General features: G+C 55.9%; 1 protein-coding gene, 1 long non-coding RNA gene and 3 other non-coding genes across 6 annotated transcripts in view; 1 reads left to right on the forward strand and 4 right to left on the reverse strand.

Annotated features, from left to right (window-relative positions):
- The window catches only part of LRRC75A (leucine rich repeat containing 75A), a 43,481-nt gene extending 30,957 nt beyond the window's left edge, over nucleotides 1-12,524 (forward strand). The window contains exons 3-4 of the mRNA XM_045778164.2: nucleotides 8,002-8,117; nucleotides 10,561-12,524. Coding sequence (XP_045634120.1) covers nucleotides 8,002-8,117; nucleotides 10,561-11,101 — 657 coding nt within the window. The 3' untranslated portion in view covers nucleotides 11,102-12,524. The remainder of the gene's footprint in view (nucleotides 1-8,001; nucleotides 8,118-10,560) is intronic.
- A 114-nt stretch (nucleotides 12,525-12,638) lies between these two features.
- Nucleotides 12,639-15,035, reverse strand: LOC148109025 (uncharacterized). Of its 2 annotated transcripts, none has more exons than XR_015726783.1 (5): nucleotides 14,718-15,035; nucleotides 14,456-14,587; nucleotides 13,876-13,959; nucleotides 13,289-13,369; nucleotides 12,639-13,061 (listed from the first exon to the last, which is right to left on the reverse strand). It is a non-coding gene; the product is annotated as an uncharacterized LOC148109025 (long non-coding RNA). The 2 variants fall into 2 exon arrangements; XR_015726784.1 differs by having other exon boundaries at nucleotides 14,456-14,510; nucleotides 14,718-15,033.
- Nucleotides 13,133-13,205, reverse strand: LOC123779788 (small nucleolar RNA SNORD65). Its single transcript, XR_006776284.1, has one exon. It is a non-coding gene; the product is annotated as a small nucleolar RNA SNORD65 (small nucleolar RNA).
- Nucleotides 14,045-14,115, reverse strand: LOC123779791 (small nucleolar RNA SNORD49). The gene has a single exon (XR_006776285.1). It is a non-coding gene; the product is annotated as a small nucleolar RNA SNORD49 (small nucleolar RNA).
- On the reverse strand, nucleotides 14,592-14,662 carry LOC123779792 (small nucleolar RNA SNORD49). Its single transcript, XR_006776286.1, has one exon. It is a non-coding gene; the product is annotated as a small nucleolar RNA SNORD49 (small nucleolar RNA).
- Nucleotides 15,036-16,437: the final 1,402 nt, after the last annotated feature.

Below are 16,437 nucleotides of genomic sequence, written 5' to 3' on the forward strand. Positions count from 1 at the left end.
CTGGGGGAGGAAGGGGGATTGTGGGGCTGCATCTGGCCTGGAGGAGGAGGGCCTGCCTCCCTCCACACAGGAAGGGCCTGCAGCTGGGTCACTGCCCTTGCCAAACCACAGGACACGGGAAGGAGAGGCGGCCCAAGGGGTTCTGGACTGACATCTATCCCCTCCATCTGGGTGGGACCTACAGAGGCCGTACGTGGGGGGCGGGGAGGGAGGGTCTGAACTCAGGCTCCTGCAACACATTACCCCGACTGGGTGGCTTAGAAACAACAGAAATGTGTTGCTCACAGGTCTGGAAGCCAGGAGTCCAAGATCAGGGTGCCAGCACGGTCCGGTTCTGACGAGAGCTCTCTTCGCAGTTTGCAGACGGCCACCCTCTCGTTGTGGCCCCACGTGGCAGAAAGCAAGCCAGCTAGCTCTCTGGCTTCTTCTTCTTTTTTTTTTTAAAGATTTTATTTATTTATTTGACAGAGATAGAGACAGCCAGCGAGAGAGGGAACACAAGCAGGAGGAGTGGGAGAGGAAGAAGCAGGCTCATAGCAGAGGAGCCTGATGTGGGGCTCGATCCCATAACGCCGGGATCACGCCCTGAGCCGAAGGCAGACGCTTAACCGCTGTGCCACCCAGGCGCCCCTCTGGCTTCTTCTTATAACCCTCATGACCTCATCTAATCCTACTTCCCCCCCTAAGGCCCCACCTCCAGACACCCCCCAAGTTGGGGGGTGGGGGACCAAACATTGGGTCCCCTGCATGGGTGTAGCGTTCTCAGGGCACTTCATTAGCTGAACTTTGTTTTCCTCAACTCCAAAGGCGCATAGCAATACCCTCCCCTAGAGAGCCCTTGAGAGAGTTCAGTGAACTGATTCTTGAGAACGTGCCTGGCACGGCTGAGCACGCTGTATACAGAAGCTAAGCTCTACGTAGTCCGCGAGCACCCACCGTGGGCCCAGCAGGGTCCTCAAACCCAGCGGGTCCGTGGTGGGACACTGAGGCAGGGAGTGAGCTCAGAGTCTTGGAGAACAAGGCACCGGCCTCTGATTTCCCGATTTCCAGAGCGAGCCGGGGGTGTCAGCCCTGTGGGAGGCCCTGGGGCCTGGCTGGTTCCCCTAGCCATACCCGAGGCCATGTGGCAGGAGAGGCCAGGGAGGGGGGTCCTGGCTCTGGGGCCCCAAAGCTGATGATAAGGACAGCCCCTGATTGCACCCACCCCAAAACGTGAGCTGGCTTGGGGCTGGCCAGGACTTCCTAGTCTTAGCTCTGTGATCTGAGAACTTCAGATCAGAGATGTCAAGACCATCAGCCACGAGGGGCTGTCTCCCTCAGTGGTGACGGGGGACAAAGGAAATAGCCCCTCCAGGTCCAATCTCGGTGAAGCATCCACCAAACCAAGAACCCCACCACTAAGATGACCCCTCAAATGAGTCCCAACCTACCCAAAGCCCTCTCCTATATCCCAGCTGGGCATGGGCCTAGGCCCTAGAAAGGGGTGGGTCTGTGCGTGCCCCAAGAAGGAGGGGACAGGCAAAACCCCATCCCGCTCATGACTGTGTTGACTCATCCACAACCCAGCTTCCAACTCCAAAGTCCTCTTGGACATTTCTGCCTGGGTGTCCCCTCCCCCCCCAAAACTCATCCCACCATCAGCACCGATCACGTGGCGGGAAAAGTTCAGAGACCCCTTCCTTCCCTGGGCCCCAGCCCCGCACATGCCACCATGCCTCCCAGCCCTCTGCGCTCTGGGAGCAGCCAGGGAGCAATCTGCAAGGTGAATTGGTCACCTAAGTACCTCGCTGAGAAACCTTCCACGTGGGGTGACGTCGTGGTTTTACTAAAACCCAAACCCTGTACGTGGCCCCGCCTGGGTCTCTTATCTCCTCCTCCCCACTCTGCTCACTCAGCTCCAGCCACATGGGCCTCCAGATCCTCTCCTACCTCGGGGACCTTGCTGCCGCTTCTGCCTGGGCTCCCCTGCTCTTCCATTCAGACTCAGCCTCGCCGTCACCTCTCTAGAACCCTCTGTGACCGGCCTCGTTGACACAGCTCCCCCGGTTAGCCCATGCCCGGTTGACGGCTTCATTTCACTCCCTGGTCTCCCAAGTTATCTGGCTTATTTATTTGTCAGCTAACATATTGTCTGCCTTCCCCCCACGAGAATATCAGTTCCAAAGGGGCCGGAGGTGGCATCTGTCTAGTTCGCGGTTACATCTTGCATCAGGCAGGGCCCTGGCGGGAAGCAGGCCAATGCAATCCATTGTGAATTTTTGAGAGTCTAATAACGGGACTGTTTCCAGGGTTGTGGGCAGGAGGAAGGAAACCAACGGGGGATATTGAGACACCCAAGGACTAGTAGCAGCAGGAAGCCGTTACCACAGAAAGGGCCGTGGGTAGAAGCCGTGACCCGAGCCTGGCCGGAGCCGAGAACACCTTTTCCAGAGCCGTGCTGTATTTTTAGTTGCTGTGTAAGAAATGACCCCAGAACTCCGTGGCTTAAAACAGTCGACATTTATCCCTGTGCAGTCTCTGTAGGTGACTAGGTGATTGTAGCTTAGGGTCCCTCGAGACAGTGGCCGGGGCTGCAGGGATCTACAGGCGTGGCAGAGAGTGGCAGGCCCCCTTCCGGGCTGGCCCATTCCTTAGCTGCTGGCAGGAGGCCTCAGTTTCTTGCCACGTGGGTCTTTCCATAGGACCACTTGAGCTTTCTCCCGATGTGCCGCTGGAGCAGGTGATCCAGGAAAAGAGCAAGGCAGACACCACGGTATCTTTGTGACCTCGCCACATTCCATGCATCACCCAGACCAACCCTGAGGCCGTGCAGAAGGAGACTATGGGAGGGGACAATGACAGGAGGCCAGGATCCGTTGGGGGCCGTCCTGGAGGCTGGCTGTCACACGTGCTAAAGCTGGGAGGGTGAGAATGGGAAGGATCTTTCCTCCTGCCCTCTGATCTCACTCCCCTTGCCCTCATTAGCTGAACCCAACGGGAAGCCAGGGCAGGAGGGCCGGCGATGCTGTCTATAGAGCTCAGCGTTCCAGGCACCCTAAAAGAGCAGAGAATGGACTCAGGGCGGGGAGTAAAGGCAAAGCCCAGCAAGTCTCCTGGTATCTGGAGCAGCACTGAGCTTGTAGGAGGAAGGACAGTCGGTATCTGATGAATGAATGAACTTATGAATGAGGGAGGGAAGTTTGGGCACGCAGGAGTGGAGGGCTGTGCTTGCTTGGGGCCTGGGGGAGCCAAGATGGCAAGTGGGAGTCACCATCTGACAGGTGAGAGGTGGGGCAGCGTCCGGTGCTGTGGCCCCTCCTGGAGGGGACTGCGATCTGCCTGGAGCATCTTTCCTGACAAGTCAGGGAGAGTCCCTCAGGGTCCTCTCCAGGGCCCCGGTCCGAGGCAATGTGGGGCCCCAGTGCTGCGGGGCCCCTGCTCCACCCCAGACTTGCACCACGCTCTTCTCCTTCCTTTGCCACGGGCGGGAGGAAGAGCCGCAGAAGTGATTCCACAAACTGCCTTTGAGCCTCCGGTGTGCGTGAGGACTCTGTTGCGAGAAGCCCACTGGCGCTGCCTCAAGCTAGGAAGAGAATTGATCCCGATACCGAGGGGTCTCGTGGGGCGCATAGACAGCCAAGCTTGGAAGGAGGGGCTGGAAGTGCAGACATCCCTCCATCCCTCCTCTCGGCTCCGCCGGGCCTTACTCTCCATTCCCGGGGCTCCGAGTTTTTTACTCGGCGACGTGCAGCCCTGGGAGCAGACGTGGGGGGGGGGGGGGGAATGTCTCGTCCCCAGGAGAGGGCTGATTGGCTGCGCTCGGCCAGTGCGCGCGTCTGGACCAATCAGCGGCAGCTTGGGATGGGGTCTGGTTGCACAAAGGGGCTGCTGGGCCTCACCACCTTGAACAGCAGAGAGGGGCCCGCCGACCGCCGAGTGCTGGCCACGGGACGCACAGACCGGGTAACTTGCGGAGCCGGTGGTCATACCTCTCGGCCAAGGTTGCACGAGGGGCGCGTGGCTGCCGTTTCTGGAAACCACGCAGAAACGACACTTTCTCCTTCTCCTTCGCCGCCTCCCTCCCTTTCCAGCCTCTGCCTTCCCCACCCTCTCCTTCTCCAGCTCTGGGCCAGTCCTGCCTTGTCCTCTTCTCCGCGGAAGGGAGACTTGGAGGGGGCTTCGAACAATACACCGAGTTGGGGGGAAATTACATGGGCTTGCTTAAGGCTTTTGCGGGTGCAAATGATAGAAACACCTTGAACCCACCTGAGCAAGAGATTTATCACCGGGAGGGCAGCGCAGGGCGGGATGGCAGGTTTGGGGATGCCAGCCTCAAAGCCGGGCTTTGCGTCCTGATTCCATCTTACGGGTTGTGGGGCTTGCCAGTCTAGCCAGCTTCTTTGTGCCTCACTTCCCTCATTTGTAAAGTGGGGATAATAGTAGCGCAGGTTTCACAGGATGGTTGTGAGTTACAGGATTGTGGTGAGCTCGTGCGTGCGTGCAGCGCACGGTGGCGACGCCTAACATAGGAGAGGCGCGGTAAACGTTAGCTGTTGTTTATGGAGCCCAGACAAACGGAAGGGAGCTCTCACTTCTGTGAGGACACTAGCTCACGTTGAGTGTCAAATCGCCTGTGAGGTGACCCTATCTGTTGTCCTCGTCGGTGAGCAAACAGGCTTGCTCAGTCTCCCGGGCGGGGAACGGCCGTGTGCGGTCAAACCATAGCGGCGCCTTGCACACAGCTGCCCCCTTGTGGCATTACTGGCACACTGCAGCGGCTACTTTGCCGCCTTTTCCTCTTTGTTTCAAGTTCACCGCCCAGCTGCTCAGGTCCGGAGGATGACAACCCCCCCCTCCCAAGTGGTTGAAAGGAGCCGCCGAAGCCGAAGGGCTCGGTGCTCGGTTTCGGAGAAGGTGCCGATGGGAGAGTGGCGATGCTCTGGCCCCTGGCCGCCCCAGGAGTGAAGCTGGACAGACCACCCAGTCCCACCCGGCCTTGGTCCTTGTCTCTGAAGCTTTCGAGATGGTGTTTCTGTAGCTTGGAGACACAGGAATTACCCGGGGAGCTTTAAAAAAAAAAAAAAATCCCTGCATGCAAGCTGCCCACCCATGCTGGGGGTGGGCCAGGCAGGTTTTTTTTTTTTTTTTTTTTTTAGCTCCTTGGTGATTCCAAGGTGCAAGGGCCCCAAGTGAAGAACCACAGCTCTCAAAGCACCATCTCGGCTGTCACCTCCCATCCTCCCTTTGGCCTCCACAGTTGGCCTTCACCCAGGCCCTCACCATGACCACCCCTGCCAACCCTTCTTCTCCATGGTGCCCATGGCTACACTGTGCCTTCTCCATCCCTTTGGGTCCGGTGTGTCCTCCCCATGCCTCCTGCTTTCCCTCTCAGCTCATTCCACGTCCGGTGGGGGGTGGGGTGCTTGATCAGAGGCTGATGAGTGCGTCTTGAGCCCCAGGCTCATAAATCCAATCGCATCTCCCAGGAGAGATGCATAGACCCCCTCAGGCTCCAAGTGGCTCCAAATGAGCCGCTCATTCCCCCGTCCTGCCTTTTCATCCCCTTCTCTCCCGGAGCCCCTTGCCTTCTACCCAGGTCCCAAGCCCAAAGCCTGGATCTTTCCCCATCCCCGCCCTGCCCACACCCTCGCCATCCTGAGTGCTGTCAGTCCAGTGTGGGGGCCTCCCGTCACTTTTGGGGCTTTCACAGCCCTAGCAGGGCTGCCCCAAACCGCACAAAGCAGATGGGCGTGGCCCCAAACCACTCTCGGTCGAGGGACAGTCCCAAAATGCAAACGTGATCTCCCTCGGTCAAGCCCCTGCCTGCTGCCCCTGCCTCCTCACTGAGGAGGGGCAGCAAGAAACTAAGTCTAGAATCAGAACATGGCAACCCAGGGGTGGCGAGTGTACTTGCCTGGGCGACAGGTGATGTTTCTCAGACAGGCAGGCTGGGGCAGGAAGAAGTGCGATTCTGGGAGAACCAGACACCAGAGGTGCTGTCTACACCGATCTCATCCGTCTTGAGCCTCTGTCTCCCGGATCCCTGCCCAGATGCTTCACGTCTTCGGATCCTCAAAACCCCCTTTTCCTACCTCTTCTCTCTCTCGTCGCCCACCCTCAGGGTCGTCTTCTCTTGCCTTTCCAACAGCTCCAGCCCTGCTCTCTGTGCCTCAGCTTCCTCCTCTGTAAAATGGGGATAATGAAAGCAGTTCTGCTCTGGGGTGTTGGGGGCATTCCATGAAGTCCTAGCGTAAGGTCCGCGTACAGTAATCCAGGTGACAGATGACAGTGGCTTGGACCAACGTGGTAGCCGTGGAGGTGGCGAGAAGTGACCAGACCCCAGACTGTCACCTGCTCCCGCGCCTGTAACACCCCCTCACAGCCAAACCTTTGCCCACGTTTCCTCCTCACTCAGGGATGCGTCTTGTCTCCTCTCCCCGTGCAAAAATCACGAACCCATCCATCCGCCCTGAAAACCCCAACTCACATCTGAGCCTTGGGAGGGGCCACCCCCTTTACCCTGCCGGAGTTTTGCATGTCTGTGTGGCTTTTCCAGTACGGGACGTTGTGGACGAAGTGAGCATTCCTGGAGAGCTTGCAGTGTGCTGGGCTGTAGTCACAGCCCTTGCAGATAGTGACTCGTTTCATCCTCACAAAATGCCCCGTGAGTTGGGTTCTGTTAGCCCTTCACAGAGGAGGAGTGAAGGTCAAGTGACTTGCCCAAGGTCACAGAAGAGGTAAGAAAGCAAGCGGTGAAATCCACACTGTTTGGCTCCAAGTTCATGCTCTTAAGTACTTAATACGTTGCGTCTCCATTAGCTTGATGGTAACAACCATCGAGCTGGCCTTTTACTGAGAGCCCACTGTGCGCCAGGCCCTGGACGTGGGTTCATAGTTGAACCTCACACAGTCTTGCCCCCCCCCCCCCGGGCTTGGGGACTGTCTGTGGAGGTGACTTCCTTGGGACAGAGGTGAAGTCTCTCCAGCATGTCTGCTGCACCTTTAACCCCACGTAAGTTTGTTAGGGCCACCATAACAAAATGCCACTTACACAACAGAAATTTAGTTTCTCGTATCTGTGAAGGCTGGAAGTCCGAGATCGGGGTGTTGGCAGGGCCGGTTTCTCCTGAGTCCTCGCCTGGGCTTGAAGATGGCTGGCTTCTCCGGGGTCCTCCTGTGGTCTTTCCTCTGTGCCTGTGACCTAATCTCTTTTCACAAGGACACCAGTCATATTGGATTAGGGCCCACCCCAAATGACCTCATGTTAACTGAATTGCTCTTTAGAGGCCCCATTTCCACATACAGTCACAGTCTGAGATACCTGGGTTTGGGACTTCAGTTTAAGGACTTGGGTGGGACACAATTCAGGACATAATACCCAGGGTTTCAGACTCAAATGCTGATGGGCCTGTAGCATGTGGCTCAGCCAGTAGAGTGTGTGACTCTTGTTCTCAGGGTCGTGAGTTCAAGTCCCACATCGGGTGTAGAGCTTATTTAAAAAAAAAAAGTGCTAATGGGCCAGATTACAGTAGACGAATGAACTTCACTGGAAAAGACTTGGACTCCTTATTTTTTTATTTTCCCACTCTTGACATTTTCCCACTTGCGACATCATAAAAATATTTCCGTTTTCTTCTTGCCTAGAACAGCTGCCTGACACCTAGTGAGTGCTCAGTAAACCTTTGTTGAGCAAACGAGTGAGCAGAAGGGCCCTGGCCGCTGGGGAGAGGCAGGGACCACGGTGAATATTGGCTAAGGGGTCAGCCAGCACTCAGCTCCGGTCAGTTGTCAGATTGTGAATGTAGAGTTTTATGCAAATCTCAGTTTTGCCGCGATAGCAAGGACCTCACGGAAACTAGAGAGAGCCATTGCGTAGATCAGTTTGCAACCAACTGCTTTCTGCTAAGAGGGTCCTGGGGGTGCCGTGCTCATCGCGTGGACACCGGAAGCGGGAGGGGAGGGCCTGGTGTCCCCGGCCTTTTCCAGTGACTCAGGGCCTCCTGCCCGTGGTTGCTTCCGCAGGAAGGCGATGCGCTGGGCGCCATGGAGAAGCTGTGCCGACAGCTGACCTACCACCTGAGCCCCCACTCCCAGTGGAGGCGGCACCGGGGGCTGGTGAAGAGGAAGCCCCAGGCCTGGTGAGTCTCTGGCACCTGAGGCGGACCTGCCCTGCCCCCGCCCGGCCTCCTCCTACAAGGGCGGTCCAGAGCGAATCCGCGCCAGGCTGGGCTACCCAGTTCTCCCTCCCAGAGGTAAAGGGAGGCACTGGAACCAGAGGGTTTGCCTTGGAAGGTGCCCGAAGGAGGTGAGATTGAAGGAGAACTCAGCGTTAGAAAGAAGGGGTGGGTGGGGAGGAAGACATGCGGAGTTTCTAGTTCCTGGTGTGCCGAATGTGGGCACTCCCATTGGATCCCCAGTTCTCCTGGATGTCTCCTAGGGGGCCCCAGACCCCAGCCGCGCCCCTGGGCCATGCAGCAATGAGAAGCCTCGAGGGTTTTATGGCCCCCTGAAGAAGACTGAGGGGATTGGGGGTACATGGGGCACAGAACCTGTGGGCCGAGACAGGTAGCACCATTGGAAGCAAGTAAAGGGGAGCCCAGAAGTGAGGCCTTCTGGAGGGAGCACCCCTGCCTTTCTTGCAAATGACCATGGGGCAGAGTGGCTTGTGTCCTTCCCCTAGACTGGGTAGGGGCAGGACTGCCCTCCCTCACTGACAAGAGCTCTGGTTCCTCTTTCCCTTCTGGACTCTTCCACCCCAAAGCCAGGAGAGGAGCCGGATCCCGGAATGCCTTCCCAGGTGAAGGAAGAGAGTGAGTCAAGGATGGGGCTCCAACCGGGCTGCAGTCAGGGGCTGTACGTGGGGACAGAGCAGAGCAGGACCCGTGGGACCTGGAAAGCCATGAGGAGTGCGTGACCTGGGTCTTTGGGATGGAAAAGCTAGAAATGTGAGCTCTGCTGGAATCCAGGAGCCTCCTCTTCTGTCTCCCCAGCACACTCGCATGCTTCGCCCATTCTTCAATTCAAAAACCTCATTCCCCTCGGGTGGCTTCCCGTCACACTTGCATGAAGTCCAAACAGCGTCCTCCGTGATGAGCCCTCAGCCCCTGTCTGGTCTCTCGCCTCCCATTTCCCCTCGCTGCAACCATGCTGGGCTTCGTGCTGGCTCACAGACGCCTCAGGGCCTTTGTTCATGCCCTCCTTCTGCTGCAACTTTTACTGGACTCTTCTGAGGGCCCATTTTTTCTTCAAATGTCAGCTTGAATTAAGTCCTCAGAGAAGCCTTCCCTGAGTGGCCATGTCCAAGCTACTCTCACTTCAGTCTCTTGTTCGTGGTCTGTCTCGCCCCTCCCTGGTAGAGTGAAAACAGGGATCGTGTCTGTCTTCTCCATCCTGTCCACTACTAGGACCTCAGTGCCTAGGACAGTGCCGGGCACATAGTGGGAGCTTAAAGACACTTGCCGAAGGATTGAATGAAGTAGGGGATATTACTGTCGCCATTTGACTGGCCACGGTCACCCAGCTGCTAAATGGCAGGGCTGGATTCAAACCCCAGGCTCAGGTTGTTAACCACATGCTACCTATCTCCCAGGTGTACCGGGTCTGCTTTATTAGTATTAGTGACATTGACAACTGCCAGTCCTTCAGTCACCCGCAACAATTGCCAGGCAATGTTTCCAGTGCTTCGAGGTCACGCCCTGAGGGGCAAGATGAGGAAACTAAGCAGCCTTCCAGCTTCAGATCTCAAGGACAGAGACGGACATTGTTTTGCCAAGAGAAGGTCCAAGCCGTGATCCTTGGGCTGCTAATACTAACATATGCTCTTGAAACAGGCTGTAAGCCCCGTCTGCCTTCCTCCCTTTCCCACCATTGGGGCCCCACGGCTTGCCTGGGGTACCTGGAAGTGGGGAGCTCTGGCCACAGAGCAAGGAGTTGCAGATGGCAGGGAGTGGAAGGGGGTGCACAGCACTGAGCCTCCAGGAGTCTGCCGCTACCCACCCCCAGGCTCAGAGCCCCTGCGCGCTCCCCTGCCTGCTGCCCTACAGGGCTCTCCCTAAGGATTCCCCACCTGGTGGGCAAGCTTGTCTTGGAACCCAGGCCTCAAGGGACTTCGTGCTGCTCTTGGGGAAGCAGGAAGCTCAATCTAGGTGATTCATAAGGACAGCAGCAAATATTCGTTCGTCACTCTCATATACAAGGGACTGTTCTGCTCTGCCTCCATTACCTTATTTCAGGTAACAGTTCTGTGGTACTCAGTCAGCTCCACTGTTCAGGTAAATATCAGGCACAGAGAAGTTAAGGAAGTGACTAGAGCTCACCCGAGTAGGAAGAAGAGTTAAGAGGCAAACCCAGGCACCATGGCCCCAGAATGTACCCTTCATCACTGCAGAAACCTCTGGGCTTTTCCCCTGTGGTCCCTCAAGCTCTGGGCGGGTGGGCCCAGCCAGGCTGAGATATGAGGTAGTGCCAGGGGTCCAGGGGTCTTTGGTCTCTCCCACCCCTGGAGCCTGGTGGCGGCCGCTGGCTGCCTCCGGAAGGCCGGCCCCACTTGCTTGAACCTGGCTTGTCCCTTCTCCCCTGCAGCCTCAAGGCTGTGCTGGCTGGGAGCCCTCCGGACAACACCGTGGACCTGTCAGGCATCCCGCTGACGTCCCGTGACCTGGAGCGGGTGACCAGCTACCTGCAGCGCTGCGGGGAGCAGGTGGATAGCGTGGAGCTGGGCTTCACAGGCCTCACGGATGACATGGTCCTGCAGCTGCTGCCGGCGCTCAGCACACTGCCCCGCCTCACCACACTAGCGCTCAACGGCAACCGGCTGACGCGGGCCCTGCTGCGTGACCTCACCGACACCCTCAAGGACCCCAGCAAGTTCCCCAACGTCACGTGGATCGACCTGGGCAACAACGTGGACATCTTTTCGTTGCCCCAGCCCTTCCTGCTCAGCCTGCGCAAGCGCTCTCCGAAGCAGGGCCACCTACCCACCATCCTGGAGCTGGGCGAGGGCCCGGGCAGCGGGGAGGAGGCCCGGGATGGGACAGTGGGCCAGGAGGACCCTGGGGGAGGCCCTCTGGATCCTGCCAAAGACCACGAGGGCGGGGAGACCGTAGGTGCAGTTCAGACCTGACACAGAAGTGGGGTCCTCACCAGGGAGTCCCGGTGGGGTAGGATGACTGAGGCAGGCTAGGGGACCCCCGCCAGGGGCCTCAGGCGATCACCCAAAATTGGCCTGGGCAGCCCCACTCACCGGAGCCAGATTGTAGCATCTGGGAAGGGGCCTGTGTAATACTTCTCTTCGGTCCTCTCCATTTCCCCCTCTTGTCCATCTCATCTGCCTTTTGGCTCCTGAGAAGTCATGTGTGGCTTGAGAGGCAGCAGCCCTCGACCTCCCCAGATTTGTGGGTGGTCTGTCTGGAGAAGAAAGCTTGAGCTAATGTAAGAACTTCTCCCCAGGAATGGAGTGTATTTCCAGCCGTACATCTAACCCAGTATTTCCTGATAGAACCTTTTTACTCTACCCCAACACCTGGCCGAAGGAGGTTGGGGTAGAGGAACTGACCAGCTCCCCAGACTCCCAAGAGCCTAGTCCCCAGAGAGGTGGTCTGCCTCCTCCCTGGGAAGCCCTGATGGCTCCAAGGAGTCACTTCCCAGGCTCAGCCTCCACTTAAGCCCACATGTCCACCTGGGATTTCAGGCCCCACTCCTGGGACCAGCCACCCTGTACTCTATTGAACTATTGAAGAGCATCCTAGAATGCCTACATAAACGGCATGCACCCAGAAACCCCCCCACCATCCCCCCCCAGCCTAAGACTACCGGACCTTCATGCACCCAGAAACACCCCCCCCCAGCCTAAGACTACCAGACCTTCACTAGGTTGCAGCGTTGCAAGTCAGAGTGCTTCAATGCCAAAGGATTTTAAAGACCTTCTTATAGTTTCTTGTGGAGTCCCCAAAGTCATCAAAGGTACTGGGCAAACTCCCAAAAACCTACTAAAAAACCCAAGACCATGAAAATGAGGTCGGATTAGAACTCTTGGCAGATCTAGTGCCTCCCAGCAAGATAGCTAGGAGATGGGGAGACACCGGAAGGTCCCAAGGAGAGTGAACAAGTGTTTTCACCCTGCCTTTCCCTTAAAACCTACCAGATGAAGATCCCTTCTAGGTCCCATAAGCCCTAGAACCAAGGCAAAGAGTTCAAGTCTGGGGAGACTGGAGACCAACCTTTCATCAACCTAAGAAAATTTACAAATGCCCACAGTGGTGACCAGACCATTCAGGCAAACAGCAGACAGCTGGGAAGCATGGCCTGTCAGGCCTCTAGCCCAGTGACAGGTAGGCGAGATCCCAACTCAGAAAGGCACCAAGACGGGTCAGGTGAAGAGCCATACGATGGGTACCTTGTCTGCCACTGCCCAGGTGTTTGGCCAAGCCTAGTGCAAAGCTTCAGGAGGTAGAAGGCTATGCAAAAGGACACAGCCCAGAAGCAAACAAATCAAAGGTGTGGATGCCTTAAATGCTTTGCAACTTTTAAGTCTAAAGTTGTTACAAAGGGGGACAGCTTAGACTGACCATGGAGAAATTGACAAGTGCTAATACTTGGACTGCTTATCTGACAGCAGTGACCAAATTTTTTTTCTTCAAATATACATTTTTAAAAACCAGTACTAAAGACCATCCTTTATTGCAGTTTGTGGTAATTGCACAGAGAAATATCAGTTCCAGGAAGAAATATATCTGCAGCTTTAAGAACTCAGACCCTCACCCAATAGAACAAATTTATACAAAATTTACAAGTATAGCAGCTCTTTGGGCAGGGGAGCTAAAAATACAGTTATTTGTAATACATTATTAGAAAACTCATGAATTCAACGACACCAACAGTGCCTATCCTAGAAAATTTGCCAAACACATTTGTTGGTTCTGTTGGTTAAGAGAATGGCCTTTGAATCTCCGCACAAGGTAAGCACTGCTTCCACACCCACTGTTGAGGCCTGGGTTTCCAGTCTAAACTGATGGCGACCACTGGTCCTCGAAACAAGTTCTTCCCCTGCTGTAGCGTGGCTGACCGTTCTCTGGGAAAACAGCCTGCAAAGAAACTAAGTATGAGTGTCACTTTCTACTCCAACCAACAGTTAATCACAGCATAAAAAGGTCATCTTCAGAAAACCATACGTTCACCACTATACAATCTGCCGGTAATTCCAGCTATTTTGGGTGATTTCATCATCTGATATCCTTTTTCTGAAAATCAATTTTAACAAAACTAGGTGCTTATTCATTCTACCACGGGGGGAGGTAAGGTGAAAGCTTACCGCTCCTTGGGCTGAGCCGCGGCCACCGGCTTTAAAACTGCACGCTGCACATCACCATTCTTCAGCACCTCAGCGCACAACCTGGGGGAATGAATTAAGGCACCCCTAGACAGGCAGCAGATGCCAAAGGCAGAAGAGCAATTCTGACTACAAATTCCAGTTCATCCTCAGAGGAGCCCTTAAGAACCTACTGAAGGTGGTTCTTTGGTAAATGAAGCCATGTTAAGCCCCCAAGTCCTAACTGGCTTCTTTGGGTGCTGCAACCTCATTTTATCCCATCATTTTAAACCTCACACACCTAAAGCTGTCATCTTCAAGGATGAGGAAAGGTACATCTCAGCCGATAGGCAATTTGCGCAGGATTTTACAGCAGTGAGGTAAAAAGAACTCCCGGGCTTCCTCTGCACTCTGCTTCACGGCCACCATGAGCCATAATCAGTATCTCTGGGATCCTGTCGATAAAGGTCAAGGGCTACACTGATACAAGTTATTAGGTTAACCAGATCAATGTGCTACTACTACCTAACCTAACCGGAACTTCGCATCACCTAACAGCTCCACAATCTGTCCCACACACCAAAGCTTACCTCAAGGCAGGCCAATGGCTCATCCCTCGAACACTCGGCTGCTGCTGATCTGATCACACTGGCGACCCCACGCTCATCTGCAACCTGGGCGAACAGACGAGAAAAGGTCACTGTTCCAACCGACCTACTCCAGGGCAGCAGCAGCTAGGGAGGACCTGCTGTTGACTGCAGTCAGCCAGGAATGGTTATCGTCAGTTATCGCATCTGACGGCACTTCCTATAAGAGATTTCATCAGAGCAGTCAACACCTCCCCGCTCCCCAGTACTGCTCCAGAAACCTGGAACGGTACCTGGGATTAAGCCGTAATTGCTTGAGAAATAAGCAGGACGCTGGGTTGTAAACGAGACATTTTAAGTGGGAGTTTATCTCTGGCTGTAACTGCGGTGGAAGTAGTTCCAGGTTAGGAGAACCTCCTCCAACTTCCACTTGAGGTTCCATGCCATGTATGCAGTGGGGCCGGGCACAATCATTGCCCATTGCCTAAAACTGTAAAGGAGCAGCCAATGCCAGTGCATTTAAGCTAACAAAGACGAAAGGACAAAGTAAGGTGTTACAAGCGCTGCCTAGACTGGGTCCTACCTCAGGGTGGGAGGCCGCTCCCGGCTTGAAGGCGCTGCAAGGAGGCATCTGCCACCTGGAACACGGAGGGCGACACGCGTTAAGGGCAGGTTGCGGCAGTGATGTTCAATTACACCGTGGAGGCTTCGGCGACTGCGGTCAGGCAGGCATCAAAGTCGTCAGTTATCGCTTCTGACGGCACTTCCTAATCCCAGTATCATCAGCACAGCCGGGCAAGCCCTCCTCGCGGTCCCGTTCCCGACCTCCGCCGGGCCGCACTTACCCAGTCCTCCGGGGTTGGCGCACCTCCCACGCCGGGTCCGGGGAACGGGGGCCCGGCCTTTGGGGACCGCAGGGTCCTGAGACGGAGGCGGCGACCCTGCCGGACAGACACGCGCGCGGGCCTTGAGCCTCGGCCCTCTTAGGCCCCACGCGACTCTCCCCACCGCCGCCCCGAAGGCCGGAGACGCGCCACAGGGAGCCGCCTTGCGCCCCCCACTGAAGCTTCCCGAGAACTTCTTCCCAGGAATTAAGAAGCTTTTAGCTCCTTCGCCTTTGCCGCCTGCTACTTGTCCCCAACTACAAACACCACTTACCTCCATTATCATGATAATAGAAAGGTCGCTTCTGTGGCGTTCCGGGCCTTTAAGGACTCGGAACATTCCATTCCTCACAGAAGGGAGGGTAATCCTGGCAAAGACTCACGGGAACTTCCTGCCCGTTTGACGACACAGACTCCGCCCCACCACCCCGGGACGCCCCCCTCCGTTAGAGCCGATGGTCTCTCCCATGGCCCCGGGAATTCTGGGTCCCGCGGCGCCCCGGAGTGTTCCAGGGCGCATGCGCAGGGGCTGAAGCTGCGTTGCGAGTGCCGTCAGTCCTTAGCTGCGTGGTTTGGAGCAAATTGCTCAGCCTTTGCGAGCTTCCGATTGCTTATGTGGTAGATGAACACCGGAACCGCAGAGGTTCTGAGGATCACATGAGATATCACACTGGAAACCCTGCAGAGCTTTGGCAGGCAGCAAGCATTCATAAAATAGTGGCTGCTTCTAATTCTTGCTGCCAGTCTGCTCTCTCCCTACGGCTATTTCCGAATATCCACGGAGCCTTTCAGAACCTCTGCGCGCTGACAGCTCTCATCACTCCCCTTCAGAATGACCTCTAAGGAGCGAGCTGACGTCTTAGGGGATCCACTTCCATCCTTCCCTTCTTTCCTGATGCCTTAGGACTCCTGTATCCATTCCCTAACACCGGCGATGGAAACCTCTCCCTCTCCGCAAATGCTTTCCTTTCAGCCTTTGCACATGCGTAGGTCTCTGCCACTTAAAAACTATTCGGTGCATACGCATTTTATAAACACTCATTACACCAAGGGAGAGCAATTCATCTGGACTGGAGAAAGCTGGAAAAGCTAACGCGGGACAATTTTTGAGCTGGCTTAGAATTTTAAGGATTTTAATGGTGGGGTGGGGGCTTCCAGCAAGAGCCAAGTCAGGGGGGTCAGATTACACAGGTTCATCAGTCTACCTGAAGAATTTGGTGAAAGTGCTAAGGAGAGCATGGGGGACAGCAGGGGTATTGGGGTTGAGGTGTCTGGAAATTCGGAGTTAAAACCGTGGAGGACTGGGGATGCCAGCTAGGGCGTCCTCTTAAGCCTTCAGGGCACAGAAACATCCTAATGTTTCTCTCCATTTTCCATCTTAGGAAGGTCCCTGTGGCTGCCCTGCAGAACAGTTTGGAGGGGTAGGAACTGAGCAGGCAGCCCAGAAGGGAAAGAAACCAAAAATCCAGAGCCTGAAGGAAGCCACAGATCTCAAAGGCCTTGAGAGAGATCTTGGAGGTGGCTTTAAGGGGTCTCCGGAAGCTGTGGGAGAGGGAGGAGTGGTGGCTGTGTTGCCTGTGTCCGCCACACACATCGTCATGACAGTGGGCACAGCACCCAGGAAAAGGACCACCCCGAGGCTGGGGCCAGCAGGGAAGGGTCCCCTGTGCCTGAGTGAGGC

This window comes from Ursus americanus, chromosome 14, assembly GCF_024610735.1.
Source record: "Ursus americanus isolate L20-20 chromosome 14, mUrsAme1.1.p, whole genome shotgun sequence".
Lineage (NCBI taxonomy): Eukaryota > Metazoa > Chordata > Mammalia > Carnivora > Ursidae > Ursus > Ursus americanus.